General features: G+C 52.4%; 4 protein-coding genes and 1 non-coding gene across 5 annotated transcripts; 1 reads left to right on the top strand and 4 right to left on the bottom strand.

The window, feature by feature from the left end:
* Positions 1 to 271: 271 nt before the first annotated feature.
* LRP88_10142 (LYAR-type C2HC zinc finger protein) lies at positions 272 to 1,984 on the top strand (the record flags this gene model as incomplete). The annotated part of the gene is made up of 3 exons (XM_083246609.1): positions 272 to 343; positions 452 to 574; positions 683 to 1,984. The coding sequence occupies 3 exons, from the start codon at positions 272 to 274 to the stop codon at positions 1,982 to 1,984; spliced, it is 1,497 nt and encodes a 498-aa protein (XP_083097722.1).
* Positions 1,985 to 2,652: 668 nt separating this feature from the next.
* Positions 2,653 to 3,744, bottom strand: LRP88_10141 (ubiquitin-protein ligase peroxin 10; the record flags this gene model as incomplete). The annotated part of the gene is made up of 1 exon (XM_083246608.1): positions 2,653 to 3,744. One exon carries the CDS (start codon positions 3,742 to 3,744, stop codon positions 2,653 to 2,655), a length of 1,092 nt encoding a protein of 363 aa, XP_083097721.1.
* Positions 3,745 to 8,776: 5,032 nt separating this feature from the next.
* Positions 8,777 to 8,876, bottom strand: LRP88_10140. Its single transcript has one exon. It is a non-coding gene; the product is annotated as a tRNA-Ile (tRNA).
* A 572-nt stretch (positions 8,877 to 9,448) lies between these two features.
* On the bottom strand, positions 9,449 to 11,618 carry LRP88_10139 (transcription factor domain-containing protein; the record flags this gene model as incomplete). Its single annotated transcript, XM_083246607.1, has 4 exons — positions 9,449 to 10,025; positions 10,076 to 11,365; positions 11,426 to 11,511; positions 11,577 to 11,618. The coding sequence occupies 4 exons, from the start codon at positions 11,616 to 11,618 to the stop codon at positions 9,449 to 9,451; spliced, it is 1,995 nt and encodes a 664-aa protein (XP_083097720.1).
* Positions 11,619 to 12,186: 568 nt separating this feature from the next.
* Positions 12,187 to 13,050, bottom strand: LRP88_10138 (uncharacterized protein; the record flags this gene model as incomplete). Its single annotated transcript, XM_083246606.1, has 1 exon — positions 12,187 to 13,050. One exon carries the CDS (start codon positions 13,048 to 13,050, stop codon positions 12,187 to 12,189), a length of 864 nt encoding a protein of 287 aa, XP_083097719.1.
* Between the last annotated feature and the right edge of the window lie 3,004 nt (positions 13,051 to 16,054).

Here is a 16,054-nt window from a genome sequence, read left to right as displayed (position 1 = left end):
TTATCCATTCCCTAGCTGCTGCTATTCATGCTGCATACCTTGTCTTGTGTGTACTGCCGCCGCCAATAAGCCCGGCTACATATCTCGTACACAATTGCCCACCCACCACCCTCACCCTCACCCTCACCCTCAGACAATGCCCACCCCCCAGGATATCATCATACACGCCTGACATCCCTCCCACCACACCATTCTTGTCACGAACTGTCTCCTTCAAGGGACACCCCTTCTTCCCCATGCCGATCTCCTGGCCCACCACAACGTTCTCGCCATGCTCTCGCCTCCCCTGGCATCCCTCAAATATCCCAGTCCACCACCCCGCCGCATCGAACGAGTCTCCATTGTCTTGCATCCCGCTATATACCCTTTCTCGTCTCTACTTACATACTATCTCTTGTTGTCGACCTCATCTCTCTGTACTATACCCATCTAACCTCACCGTCTCTCACAGGCGTGCGGTGACGTCCTCACCAAGAAGAAACTCGATCCTCATCGAAACCGCTGCCGCGGCGCCACCTTTACCTGCATTGATTGCATGGTACACTTCCCCGGCGTCCAGTACCGATCTCATACCGTACGTATCACAGGACATGGCAGGCATCTTGGGAGTCATAGCTCCCATGTCCTCCCCCTCCCTCCGAGCCCCTGAGTCTGTGTCATGTCTTCTGACATCATATAATAGAGCTGCATGACCGAGGACCAAAAGTATCAAGGCGCCCTCTACAAGGACAACAAGAACAAGAACAAGAAGCAGAAACACAGTCACCCCAACTACAACCCTCCCACCACTCCCCAGCAGAACCAGACTCAGGTCCAGTCTCTGTCCCAAGCTATTGTCAACACCAACGACAATACCAACAACGACGACGAAGACGCTACTATGGCCCACCACGCCTATGTCGAAGACCTCCCTGAAGACCGCGACTACGAATGGGCCGAGTACGAGGAGGAAGATGACAGCAGCGACGACGAGTTTGCCGGCGGCCCCCCACCAGAGGCCCCGACTCCCCCTTCAGCTGCCCCTGAACCTCATGTCGACGTATTCGAGTTCCTCGTTGGAACGGGCCAGACGCCCAATGCCTCCAACATGAACCTCGCAGCCTGTCACGGACTGGCTGACGCTGAGCCAAGCACTTCACTGGTGCGATACGAACCCAAGACGGAAGACTACACTTATATGGAGGAAGACGATGACGATGAGGACGATGACGAAGATGACGAGGATGATGAGGACGATGAGCCTGTGGCCAAGTTCGCCAATGCTCCTCCGCCTGAGCCTCAGTTCGTCACACCAGCTCCGAAGACGGAGAGACGCAAGAGCCGAAGCAGCACCGAGAAGAAGGACAAGAAGCGCAAGCGATTACACGTTGAGGTCCCCAACGACCAGGTCATGACTGATGCGCCCCCTGTGCTGCACTCGGGACTGACTGGTGGTCTGAGCCGTATGATGCGCCCCGTCTTCCCCCCATCTCCCGATTACTCTGGTGGTGACGCCCCTGAAGTCTCCCCTGCGAGTCCCTTGAAGAAGTCGAAGCACTCAAAGAAGCACGCCGCCGGTCACAGCCTGTTTGGCATGATTGCGGGCGCCACCAAGCCCAAGTCTAAGAGCAAGTCCAAGACCAAGTCGTCAAAGACCAAGTCATCCAAAACTAAGAAGACATCTTCGTCGAAGAAGCACTCTCACAAGGAGAAGAAGCCTCAGCTGATCGAATACCGACCTCAAAGCAAGGATGGCAAGACCGAGCCTGGCAACAACCAGGTGATCCTCTTCAAGCCTCGTGCCGATGTCTTCCTCAGCTTCGTGGATAAGGGACCCGAAAGCGAGAAGGGCCTGAGCATGAACAAGGTCTTGAAGCGCTTCCACCGGGAGCGTGAGGCTACGGGCAGCGAGCTCGGCAAGGGCAAGGAAGAGAAGGAACTCTGGCGGTCGCTGCGTCTTCGCCAGAACGAACGAGGCGAGATCGTCTTGTTCTCTATTGAGTGAGTCTCCAGCTGAGGCCATACACCAAACATACAAAGAAAGAAACGAAAAGAAAAAAACAACAGTGGGCAACCATGGCTGGAAGCCAAACGGATGTCTAAAGGGACAACGGAGTTATGAGGTCGCCGATGCATTGGAGCAACGCTTTCACGATACCTTGAGGGACATGCTTTCATTCTGTGTACAAGTTCATTTTTGAGACGGGATGGGAATGGGATAGAAGGGGTCCGGCTCGCCTGCCAGGTGTGTATCTGGCGGTTGCGACACCCGGGCCCCCGGAACCTGGTTGGGCAATTCCGTGTATAACTATACAGGGGAGCGGATGATGGGCGGACCATGCTTGACGCATAGGACCCCCTCTTTTTCTTCATGTCCAGATGAGATTTTCATCTTTGGGAGACTATGTTTGTTTTTTCTAGGAGTGGACTGGTGGATGGATAATGGGCGGTTGGGGAGCATTGGATGGACAGGATACCACGGGAGACAGACGTCTTGGGAGCGTTTATATAGGGGCGCAACAGCTGCCCCGGGGATGCCCTCTGGCTCTGGCACTGAGCCATGGCATCATGCTTTGATGTTTTGAGCATCTGATATTGACAACGTAATGTGCATTCTAATCTTGTACATTTGAATTGGAAATCAATCTACATGAATCTATCTATCTGATCTGTCTACATTGCACGCAATGGTAGTATGTGCTGTGCCAGGGCTTCGCGACGACACAACGGGCACTCAGGCTTCTCCCTCACCCAATCCCCTATGCACTCCCAGCAAAAGACATGGCCACACTGTGTCGCTGAGGGATCCCTCATCTCTTCCAGGCATAGTGTGCATTTTCTCTGCTGCCCGCCCTTTATGTAGCCCATGGCCTTGTCGCTTGTCAACTGAATCCGCGGCACTGTTGCCAGGGGCGTGTGAGTAGCAGCGGCAATGTCGACCTTGGACTTGGGGCTTTGTGCACCCTGGGAGAGCAGCAGGTTGTTGTCACCATTGTAAGCGCCGTCGTGATTGAGCGAAATCTCGTCTGAGGGGAACGCGGCGCGCTCACGCGCAGCGACGGCCGAGTCGGAGAGGGTGGAGCGGATGTGCATGTAGGTCTGGACGGTGAGCTGGACAACGAGTAGGACGCCCAGAAGCTCGTAACCAGCGCGGTCGGGCGTGTCGGGGACGGTGCGTGTGAAGACGTAGCGCAGGGATAGGAGTCTCTTGGAGAGCTGGTAATAGGTGCCGCTGAAGTAGAAGAGGGCGAGAATGACGGCCTGGAAGGGGGCGCCTGTTGTGAAGGAACTAAGGTGTGTGTCGATGTAAGCCCACAGACGCGCCTCTCGCCCGGTTGCTGCCTTGTCGTCTCGTTTTCGGAGGGCTTCTAGACGGCGCTGCAGAAGGCGGCGCAACCGGGCGCGCAGGCTGGGTAGTATGCGGGCGGCCACATATGGGAGTAGGATGCTGGCCACAACGTAACCCGCGCGGCGATCGATGCCCGGGAGTTTTCCGTCGCGCGCATCAATCTGCACGAGGTCGCAGTACTCTTCGCCGAGAGTCCGGTTGCCGGGGATGGTGGTGAGGGCAAAGTATGTGAGGGCGGCCGCCGTCTGGAGCTCCGGGGCGCGGGCGTGGGTCAGTCGGGCGCCGCGAAGGCGACGATGCAGGTCGCTGATTATCTGAGTGAGATGACCGGTGAAGTAGGCATCCTTCTGATGGGCGCGGATGATGTCCGGGGCGGTGGCGAACGGGTAAGGCGAGGAGGATTCTGAGGAGGACATGATGGGAGATCTCGGCGAAGAGCGTGAGGCGCGCAGGCCTTTGTGGATGGGAGGGTCGGAGTCGGCTGATGCGTCGTGCAAAGGTAGACAAAAAGTGCTACAGTATGTTAAAAGTGCACGTTGAAGGGAGTATCAATGCTGGAGGTTGATGAGATTTTGTCGATGCGAAAGAGACGAGGTTGAAGTTGGAGTTGAGCCTCGGGACGACGTCTTGGGGCTCGGGAACGCTAAACCCACAGGAGCAACAGGGGAAGCGTGCCCCGGCAAGCTCCCCGCGTTTCCTTTTTCTTTCATGTGCCAACTTCCTTCCAAGGAAGGAAAGTCGGCCGGTGGGTACGTACCGGCTGCCGAAGTGTGACAGCTGCACTGCCGGGCCGTTTTGTACTTGGGATGAAAGGGCCGAGGGCAGGTAACAGAAGATGAATGAGGCCATGCATGTATTGTTTGTTTTGGGTGATTAGGATGCTCTAGACTCATAGTTTTATGTCGGCACTCGAGCCGGGCGAATGTGTAAGTGCAATGAGGCTCTCTACCCTGTAAGCCCAATCGTTACTCATATTTTCCAACAAATGACATCTTTTTATAAGTCGATGCTTTTGTAGTATCAGTCTATCTTGAATGGCGAAATCAGTCTTTAATGAGAAGCAAGACTATTTACCCGGTGCTATGTTCAACTCGGAGGGATAAGAATTGGCTTATTTCCATGCATTGGTATCAAAATCAAGAAATCGCCGGGATTTATTTTCAGATAAGAACAAGGAAGTCAACAGATAAAACACTTCATCATGAACCGAAATCTCTTTTGGGCTCCCAAATCGTACCTCTCACAAGTCCATTCATGCCAGCGAACCTGCAAAACTAGGCCATGCTTGGCCTGAGCATTCCTCAAAGCATCAAGCTCCCTATGATGATTGGCGATCTTGGCATCCCAAGTTGCTCTGTGGCAGCAATCCTCGATATATCATAAACCAGCTGGGGGTGAGGGCTCTCCCGACAAAAGAGAAATAATAGTCCCCCCTCATCTCGTAGTGTAGTTTCCGACATTTTCTCAAAGCATCGTCCTAGGTCCTCAAACTGGGACTGTACATCCATTGACCGGAGGGGGAGTGATGCCGGCTTGCCACTTGGACTGTGATCCGCGCTGGGCATTCCGGCGATCCCGTGCACTCGGCACAGCGAACCTTGGAGACCAATATCGTTGACACCGGAGATCTCCTCAACCGTAATATATATCTCAAAGAGACAAGTACATGGAACGCGGGCCCTGTCATAGATGGTGCGACTTTTGGCAACCATGTGCAGCTTTGCCACATGTAAAAAACAGAAGGCGCGCGACAAGGGACATGCGCTGGGACAAAGGGAAACCTTGTTGTAAACCCCCTTTGCTGTATATATCAGCAATTAGTCTGGGGCAGAAGGGCATCTGATGTCGAAGCTCTGGATGAATACCCGAGATGTGAAAGTTTCGAGGTTGGCGCCGCTATTCCAATTATATATATGACAAGAGAACAGACATGAGAGTATTTTCTCAAAGTGCCACTTGAGATACCGTCTCAATGACCTCGTAGTGAGATGGGCCAGCGTAGTAATGAGAGGCCATCTATGACTCAATTGAACCTTGGCCAAGACTTCTACTGATATATAGTCCGAGGGAATTGGTGTCTCTTGACGTTCAGGTACTTTGAGGCGTTGTTGGGTGGCCTGAGGTTGATGTATATAGAGGCCCATTTCTTAAGGGGGTATTGAGTACCTGACCCATGACTTGATGATGCACCTGCCCTGCACTTTCAACCGGGCACAGATGATGGATTATAGAGGTAGGTCAGATCACTCCCACATGAGAGTCCACAGCTGTGGCATTTGATGCACTCGCCAGTCGTGTGGCCAAGAATAGCTGAATGAGTGATACCACAATCCGGTTGAGCTGATAAAGGGGTCATGCGTATTCTATCCCGACCCCGACTAAGAAACTGAGAATAGTTTCCCGCTCTCCTAGTATCTGCAATGACCCCTCAAGTTCCGACCACAAAGTTACATGTCAGACGTACTCGCGTATATAGCTCGCCGCTTTCTTCTATGTTGATGCTTGTGCCATGTTCTCTTGCTATAAGGTTCTATAATCGGCTTCAAAAACAGACCGGATCTTCTGATCATAGCCGTCAAAGAATGTAAGACTCCCCTCATGGGTAGATAGAGTTTGAGGGTTGCTCGTTGTCTTTGAAGACGAATGGGTTCTTACTCATAGCATTCTTCCTTAACACCACCGAACCAGTAGTTGATGTTATCATCCCAGTTTGAGGGATATACAATCAAGTATTCTGCCTCGCTCCCAGATCAGCGCCGCGTGTTCGAACACGACGCAAAAATCCTCCACCGGACTAGGGGTTATCACCCAGGTATTTCCCCCCCGAGTACGGAGGCAGAGGATAGGAGGAACGAACTTGCGGATTCTCCAGGGGAAGATGCGGGCGTTATCTGAGGTATATAGCTTTTGGTTTTCCGTTGATGATGTAAGTCGATGGTCCACTCGTGCTATTCAGACTTGGTAAGAACCAGGCTTCTCAGCTCCTTTCGTGCATCGCTTCCGTTCGGAAATGATCTCCAAGTCATGATTGATATATAAGTATTATCGAAACAAGAAAAAGAAACAAGGGAAAGCTGAATAAGGAGGGTTTGGTGGTGAGAACTTGATCCGTGACAACCACATTTGTCTCTCCCATTCAAGCCCATCCTCCATTGTTCCCAATTTGTCCCAGGTGCAGACGCGCAGGGTAAATTGAAGATTGCCAAGGTCCTTGGTTGGCCAGTAAGCTTTCTTTAAACTGTACCCAATGGTGGTCTGGAGTTAGCGGACAGTAGTTCTCAGGACTTGATCTCCGTTCTCTACCACGATTTGCAACATGGTCTCGATCAAACGTTCTATCAAGAAATATCGCTGCCTGAACGCTAGGGGCAAGTCGAACAGCCTTGACGCCAAGGGATCAAAGTGGCATGCTGCTCAAGTGTTTTTATCCAACTGTGATGAATTCGCACCGTCGTTTCATGGTGATGCGGGAAACGTATATAATGAGGGCGGTGTCTTTGGGACTTTGATCAAATCAAGCTCGTGAAAGATCATGAAACCCACAGAACTTGGGCACATCAACTTTGTGGCATGTTGAATACAGCTCTCGCAGAAAGAGTTGAACGTCTTGTACTGTTCATGCCGAGGCCAACAATGGCTCCCAGTACTTCCTTGCTACTTGGGGGCTCTCAATATTCTATACGAGACTACCCAACGCGAGTTATGCTTGACCCAAGTTGATGACCTTTCTTGCCATCCTGCTTGACTAGAACGGCAACAAATCTTGCATCGCTGGCAAGTCCTGGGCGCTCTCCTTGTTTCCTAGTCGTCTGTAGGGCTCCCATGGCCGCCTTCACGGTAGCGTCGAATGTCCTCTTTGTCTTTCCGCCGGCCAGGGGCCCATCATAGGAGGGATTGAGAGTCTGATTGCAAAGCGGCGGAAGACAAAGCGTGCCTGGAAGGCTTATGGTTGTCGGATATATATATTTAAGTGCGTCTTACAGAGTCATGACTGTATCGATCAAATCGGGAGGTTGATGTAAATTGCCATGCTAGGGATATCGGAACCCCAGTGAGATATCTCTGCGAGACATGTGAAATGTGAGCTTGCTGACTTGGGACGCCCATTTCTCAACAACCCAGCAAGTCCTGACCTCTTCCATGCCCTCGTTTGGTATATATAGTCAAGCGACATTCCACCTTATCCATGTGAAGATGTGTGTATAGTGGGAGGTCCCCACCACGGGCCTCACGCCTGAGGACCGACAGCTGCCTGGGACCATGGTGTCGATACTGGAACAAGCAAGTATATTGTTATTTTGGCTGCATTTGGGTGCTCACGCTGAGCGAGCTGGTTCAGAAGTTGAGGAGAACTGAGGTTGACAACTCAAATCGTCTGACCTGGCGTCACTGAAGCAAAAGATTCGTCTTCGGCCACAGCAGTCGAGTCATGTCTATCCCAGCAGGGGACACGCAGGGGGGGCAGTCTAGCCAAAAGGCTGTGTGGATCAGCTCTTGGTCCAAGAAGTTGGGTTACTGGACTGGGAAGGCCATGTTTGTGACAGTACGGATATATAAAAGGTGCCGCCGAGTGTTCACTGCCTCAACGACAGCGTTGTTTGAGACACCTGGTCCCGCCGAAACCATTTGAGGTCGGGGCTTGTGGCCATCGTTGCTGAAGGTGGAATATTCTATCCATGTTTTCGCCAGAGCCCAGCCCCAGAAGGAGATATTTCGCTGAAAAACATGTCGAGTTATGCAACATGGTAACTGATGGAGATGGGCACCAAGCGTTGAACGTATCGCCTACCGGGGGTGCTCTAGGACAAATACCACTCTTGGGAAACACCAATACAAATATATATACTGGAAGGAATAGTGGGCGGCAAGTATCTGATGAGATGGGGTAGGTCAACAACAAACAGCTGATCACATTGTTGTCTTGATCTTGTGGTTAGAGGAAGTGGGAGGAGGGGTGAATAAGTCGGGGTATTTATACACGAGATCTGAGATGTGGACTCCATGCTTTTGACTAAGAAGCCAGTGGATGATGCGTACGTGTGGTTTGTAGATGTTATCCTTGCTTGTCAAGCTGTCGACAACGAAACTGGACAACTACTTGTTGGGGTCAGGCAAATAGTTAGGCACAGCACCAGCCGACCAAAATGGACTTGCCTGCCCGACTTACTTGCCGGTTGGATTTGCTGTTGAACGGGTTGTTCGTCACTGTCAACTGACAATCTTCTTGTACACAGCACCCTTGGAGAATTTCCCATAGCTATCTACTCATCATTGGAGGCTTACTCATGCCTTTCCAGCCCATTTCACTACGCGCTTCAGCAACAAACAACACACATTTGCCCAACTGTTCAGCTCCCAGCATCACCACAACAAAACACCACGATTCCTGGGTCCAGAAAAAAATTGCAACAAAAAGCAAAAAAGAAGCTGATGGGCGATAGAGAGCAATGCTCCCGCCAGGGCTTGAACCTGAGACCTTCGCATTACCGATATTGCAGCCGAAGCTGAAGTATTAGTACGACGCTCTAACCAACTGAGCTACGGAAGCCAATCAGCTGTTGTTGAGGTGACTTGCGGAGTTTGCGCTCTTGAGCAGAGGAAGGTGGGTCACGGCTGACGGATTGACTCGGGCTCGACCCAGGGTAAGAAGAGAGTTTCGTAAAGACTGTTGCGAGTTGTGTATGCTCTGTTGAGTGTTGTTGTTGGTTTTGGACAATTGACTCTAGGCAACTCCCAACTGAACAAGTCCTAATTGGGAAACATATTGATTTTGCGCTTTCTTTAGGAAATCTTTAGGTTTCTCATTCCAAGATAGTTTAATGTTGGCTTGTTTGGTCCAAGTTTGCCCTTTACTTTGGCAAACCTCATGGCAGGACACTCTTAAGGATGGCAGAAGTGGGCTCTAACCCTACGGTGGCTAATTGGAACAGTGAGGTGTACTATCAAGGGCTCACATACGATTGCATGACTTGAGTCACTTATTCAAAGTCAACCCGCCAAGTGCGTAAATGCAACAGTGATATCGATAGTCTATTCAATCGTATGGTTTGCCCATATCATGCAACACTCTTTACAAGAAAAAAACCACCCAACTCCTTGAATTACTCAACCTCACTCTAGTCATTGCGGCGGCCCCAGAGGCTGGTTGAAGTCAAAGGGCGCCATGATGCCCTGCTCGCTGCCCTGGAGCTGCATGCTCAGGAACTCGTCGGTCACGAGGGTACCCAGCTCCTCCCCCCACTGGGCCATGAGCTCGGCCGTGACGTTGTGGCTGAGCTCCAGGCCGTTCATGAGGTCCGGTACGTTGAGGGGGTCCTCGGGCGGTACCACCACCTGTGCGTTGCGCGCTCGCACGACATAGTCCTTGATTTCGCCCATGCACGGCCACGTATGTTGGACCTCCTCCATGGCGTCGATGATGGTTGAAAGTGAACGTGCAATGTCCGAATCGTCCCACGAAGCGCCCTGGAAGAAGCGCTTCATCATGATCGTGCCCGCTGCCGTAGACAGAGTCTGTACAAAGTCCAGGGGTAATGAGCGGAAACGGTAGTGCCTTGAGTATGTCCTCATGAGCCGGAGGATAGCCTGCAACGACTCGTAGCAGATCTCGACATCCTCACTCTCGGCGATGCCTGGCTTCTCATACATGTGCGAAGGTGGCCGGTGAAGGATGATCATGATGGTATGGAAGAGCATACTAGACTCTGTCAGCAAATAGGAACTCACGGCCAAGGAGAGCCCACTCACTGCATGCGGAGCACAGAGGGTTGCACCACACCCACTGTCCATTGGTTCCAGTGAAGGGTGCCAGGGAGGCTCGACAACCACTTTGTCAGCGACACGTGTATTTGCCTTGACCTGGCTGCTGCCACCGTCGCGTCCACGTTGCCCCGACGGTTCTCGAAGAGATCGGTGATCATGACGTGGGCAATCTTGCATAGTTCGGCCTGGTAGATGAAGGATCCTACGAGAGCAACACCGTCCTCAAACTCTGTCGCCGAGGCTCCTTTGCAGATGTACGTGTCGAGAAGACCTTCCCAATCTGGAGGATACTGCAGCCTGATGGTGTTACGCACGTCGGATTCGCTCGGATGTAGAGCCGGAGGCCTTCCAAAGTAGAGGCTCAGCTGCTTGTCGGCGATGAAGATGGCCCAGTAGACTCGTCTCAAAATCTCCGTGTCGCGGTTCGAGGGTCCCTCTATCGAGGCATCCCAGTTATTCGGGTCCAGATGGAGACCCATCTCATGCGCAAGTCGAAAGGCCATGCCGGCAAAGAGCCAGCCCTTTGACGTGTGGCCTACACCAATCTCGCGATATCCTAATAGGGCCAGGGCCTGCAGGGATGTGAGTTCTGGACTGTCAAGAGTTGCGTAGATGAGCTGCTGGGCCTGGTTGGCAAAGATGTCCGAGACTGATCGGAAATCGTCGAGCTGCATCGCGCCAAGCGAGCAGATGGCGAAGAGGAGGGCATCCGAGTAATACCTCCCCGAGCCCACATCGTAATCGCGTAAAAAGTACTCGCGGTAGACGAGCATGTGAAACTGATACTGATATTTGAAGTACGCGGCCATGCACGTCTGCGATGTCTCGTCGTGAGGCGCATAGACGTAGCTGGGGTCGCGAGGGCTGCTGGTGACGCTATTGTCCGTCATGGTGTTTGGCATGGACCCGAGCATGGGAGGCGCTGAATGAGCTTCAGATTGAGAGGTGCCATCATTAGACGACAGCGAAACATCCTGCGAGAGGTGAATGTGAAAGGCGCTGGTGCCGCCAAAGAACTGAGTGGCATGGCTCGACCGCGGGCGCCGGAGCTGGCCAGAGCGCACCTGAGCGGCAACCACCTTGGGGTCAGTGTTTGACTTTTGATGATCTCCAGGCGACTTGTTCGAGAGATCGAGTGAAGCTGGAGGAGATAGGGCCAGTTCTGATAGTATGTCGTCCCTCTCGGTACTGTCGGCCACGGCGAGCTTGCGGATCAGCAGCTCGAGCGAGGCGACCTGGCCCTCTAGAGCCTGGACATAACCCTTGGATATCGGCCTTGGTTTGAAGTTTTAGTGACCGCCGTTCCTGATGCTGGCCTGATGTGATGGCGCATACCGTTGCTTCTCTCCACTCCCGCTGAGGATACACTCTGTGCCCGCCTTGACGCAACGCGAGCATGGACGCTTGCGGTCACACTTGATCTAAGAGAAAGAGTCAGTCTCTGACATGATATGAGAGAATTACAAGTTGGCAGAGCCGTGCGTACCTTGCGACGACGACATCGTTCGCAGCTGGTTTCAAAGAGCATCAGCGCATTTGAGCCACTGAAGTGGAGCCTCACGAGGGGGGTGGAGAGAGAGTAGACTCACGATATCTTGATGGACTCACCCATCGGAGTCTCCTCCATGGTGACGACTCGGGTCTGGCGGTTTGCGTGGTGTGTTGCGATATATAGGAAACAGGAAAATCCTTTACAGGTACCAAGAACGGCGCAACGGATAGACGATAGCCGAGGGGGGCTTTAAGAGGCTGATGGGCTGTGGTTGCGGTCGTCTCCGTCTCGTGGTTGGCGGTGGGAATTTAGGTTGGGGTAGCAGTCGAGATGCGGCGCTAAATATGGAATCCTCCGCTGTCACTTGACTTGACCTCTATCGCTCGCAACTACTATCACGACAGATATGCTCAGTCCATCAATTTTGTTTCAATTTCTTTTCTTTTGATTTTCTCATAGGCACTTGATCACTGACCTCTTCAACTCATCCCACGACACCACTTTACTCTCTCTCCTCTGCACGTCGTCTCTTCCCTCAACACCCTGGCCATGACCCATCTTGCATCATCTGTAATTAGGCAAATCTCATCTCGCAGCTATTCACTCACAGCCGCCGGCAAATAATGTCCTCATTCGTCGCGTCCAGAACCAGCATGTGTCCAGGCGCATGCGCCATGACTAAACCCGCCAATTCGGCCCTCATCACCGCCTCTTGGGGAGTCACACCACATCCCCAGAAGACGGGCACCTCGTCATCCTGAGCCTCGCTGAGCCGTCGTCCATCCATCGTCAGCGGTGGCGCTCCCCACTCCGGCTCGTCAATGTCGCTGATGCCCAAGGTCTTTATTGCTTCCCATCCCCACGCGATGGGCTCGCCGTGTGTGTTGCTGTACCTGTTGGTGATGCGCCGCACGCGGTTGATGTCTTGCTTCTTGTACGGCCGCATTGAAACAACATAGGTGCCGCCCGTAAAGACTCCCGATGGACAGAGCGGTACCGTAGTTCGGTACATGGGCACGTTTCTTCCAAGGACAGCATGGCGAGGAGGTAAACCAGCTACCGTCAACTCTGCCTCGAAGCTGTAACTGCAGCCGATGAGAAAGGCCACATGATCGTCTGTCCACTCCGTCATGATGTCGCTGCAGTTGGCCTTTTGTAGTCGAGAGTCCTTGTACACCATATACCGCGGGGCATCGGTTCTCAAGTCAAATCCGGGGGCTAGCGTGTCGTTTCCCCTGAGGCCTTTTATCCATGACTTGACGGCATCATATCGGCCAACAGCCGCTGATTCAGCCAGCAACGGACACGGCACCGGGTTGCGGACGCATAACATCCGAAAGTCTTCGGCATACCGGGACGGGAGGACGATGAGATTCGCCTGGACATGGCCTGGGGCTAGTCCTGAGGTTGAGGTTGTGTGTAGGTTTGCACGTGCAGCCGATCGAACGTCTTTTCCTGTGGCTAGCATCAACGCCATGGTAACGGAATCATGTCAAGACTATAGGAAACTTTATAGGTAAAGAGGCCCTGCTAACAATACTGTCGACATAGGTTAAAGGAGATAATGACATGTTTAAAAGAAACTCAAGTTGACTCTCAATGGCAACTGGTAGTACCCTGTTGGCTAGGTTCTCGGGTTGTCAGTCGCGAACCAGATCAGCTTATCTTCAATGAAACCTCAAAACCTGCCTCGAGTGCTATTTCCCTCTTCCAAGACATGATAACACCAAAAAGCCCTCACTTCAATGATAGTCTTAGCTTGGTCTTAGTCTTGTTGTTCATCCTGCCGGACATCCGCCTCCGCCTTCTCACTAGGCGATATTCCCACCGTCATGATAGTCCCCAACTTCCCCACACCCTCGTGCTACAAGATGAAGATTATCATCGGGGTTGAGAAATGTAGCCTTTCCTCCGAACACGGAGATATTTATGTAAAGAGAGCCCATTGTCTGTTGCCGAGGAGTGTAGTTATGACCCCGCGCACCAGGTTCCAGGCCTCATGGAGACTTATAGACTTCGTCACCGGAGCCTCACGTTTGGATAGCTACTGAGTGATAACACATCCCGAAGAAAAATTGGGTATGTTTTAAGTAGTTGCATCGAACACCGTCTCAAGCTATTTCCGGTTCAAGCAATGATGGCCGTTGTCACTGTTGCACTCCTTTCACCATCACCAATCACATCCTCATTGACACTGGAGACACCTTTGCCCACGTCGTCACAATCCCAGCTACCGAGAGTCAAACCTCAAGCTTCTTTCCAGTGATACCTAAATCCCAAGATATCTCCGAAGAGGGCACCTGACGTCTTTTGGAACATATTACGGGCGAGGCGCCTCCGCGTGGCGCTTCTCGAAACTTGGCCTGAGTGAACATGACCCATGTGTACCACCATTGGGACCAATACCTTGCTTGAGGCTCAGGAACTGGTTCTACTCTCATCGTCATAAAAGGGTCCAAGGGACCGCTAATGCTAGAAAAGAAAGACATTCATTCAACCTTTAAGAGATCCTCGCTGTTGTGTGAGGGTTCAGCGAACTGAGGGACATATATTTGAGACTTTCACTGGCTTGAAGAAAATTGCGACACCAATCGAGATCCATAGATCATGTTCTATACTTTGATGTTACTGTTGTACTCGTCTGAGGTCTGGGGAAGTGAACCACTAGTAGTTGGGAAACCTCATGCGTGGACATGGACCTAGGGGCTGCATTCTTGTCACCTATCTTCCTGAGGAGGTATGTGAGCCCCTGAATTGTCAACTTTCATCTGTTCCCCGAGAGACATTGCCCAACAGCTCTAGAGTTAATCGTGGCCGTGGCTCCCTTCTGTATTGGTAAGGAGGCTTGCTTGTTGTTGGCCTTGGGCCCCATTTTGGCCCAAACTGTTGTTCTTGGACACTTTGAGCTATCTTCTTGCTTGCCCTGGCAATGTTGCTAGATATCACGTTGCCTTCTTGCCAAGATACCACTCACCTCCTGTGTTGTCATACGCAAGATCTTCTCTATCCCCTCATTTAAAGTACAACTTGGGCCGTGTGTAATCGGCCCAGTACTAAGACGGAGGCGCCTTAAATGACCTTTCATGCAGGAGCATATATTTGCCTGTTATCACGACCAGCTCTACGTCAAGTGCGGCTATCTACCAACTCTCCAATACGTGATTCGCTCCCATATTCCGCTGAAACAGGATTATTGACTTCATGGCACATGGTTGCAATAGAAAACGTTCGGAGCGAGCGCCAACAGCCAAGGTCGCATGAAACAACCTCAATTCTAAAAAGGGCAGGGAATCACGTCCCAAGCCTGGGGCCTTATAAGAATGATTGGCGATGGTCTCGGTCGCGGGGCCGGCGTGGGCCGACAATAGCGGACACACACAACCAACAGATATCCGGAGATGTTGGACAAGCGGTGTCTGTGCCTGCTCCGCCTCGGCGTCAGGGAAGCCCCCGGCGGCCGAGGTGTTAGCGATGTCGGTGACGGCATCGTGGGGGGCAGGGGCACCGAGTTCTGTTGGACATCCAACTGAGCCTCTGGACGGAGGCGGACTTGAGCTCCGTCGGGGTGTTACAGCACGGAGGCAGTCATCCGGGTAAGAAGCTCTAAGCGACTCGGGGTGAGTCCGGGGGAGTAAGATTTAACATTAAACATTGGCTGAAGACAGCAGCCGAGGCAGTCAAAGTAAGATAGCGTGATGAGAGAGTCACCTGACGGGCGTGGTTGGGCTCGAGTCGAATCGAAGCACCAACCGCCCAGTTTATTCGGCGATTTCCATATCGAGACATTGTGATGGCAACCAACAAGAGACCCAAGGTGTTGGGTTGGGCGCGTTGTCGATTGTTAACCTGAAACCCTCCCCGCTTGAGGGCGAAGCGAGTTTCTTTCTGGTGTTATAGATCTTGGCGTCATGATAGGGACCACAAGGCAGAGTCAGCTCCTCTTCAGCCTTGCGAGGGAGGGAGATCGGCGAGTTCAGTCGGTGATAAGAATGAAAACCTTGCCGGGGATGAAGGTCTCGGTTCCGGATGCGCGCTTAGTGGGTGGTCCTCGGGAGAAAGATAGAGCCCGAAGGGATCATGCAGGGTCTAGCCAAGGGCCAAGAGCATGAGGGATAATAATGTGTGCTGTTCATGGCCCCATTCCCGTTCCTACCGCACGGAGGGGATGTCGCTTAGGGACGAAGCGCCCTGTTCCTGGTCTGGTCTGGTTAAAAACCCTTGTCTTTGGACTCTTGGACTCTCTCGTCGGACTCATTCGAGTGTAGTTAGGTCTAGATTTCGGACCCGCAGGGGAATTCGGCCGGATAAGCCATCAAAGGAACCAATAACGCCTCGCACGTTTTTTCAAAAGAGCGGGACCTACGGTTGGCGCCGAGGGCAAAGGCACACAGAAACCCCTGCGAGCTGTTGGTTGATGTCAGTCTTGGCATCTTGGCGAATGCTCTTACATGGAGTTGAAAAGTCATGGGTGC

The sequence above is a fragment of the Fusarium phalaenopsidis genome (genome assembly GCF_050370095.1).
Source record: "Fusarium phalaenopsidis strain FUZ10S chromosome Unknown contig_32304, whole genome shotgun sequence".
In the NCBI taxonomy this organism is placed as follows: domain Eukaryota; kingdom Fungi; phylum Ascomycota; class Sordariomycetes; order Hypocreales; family Nectriaceae; genus Fusarium; species Fusarium phalaenopsidis.
Note: the sequence above shows the minus strand (reverse complement) of the source record. Positions and strands in the feature narration are given on the sequence as shown.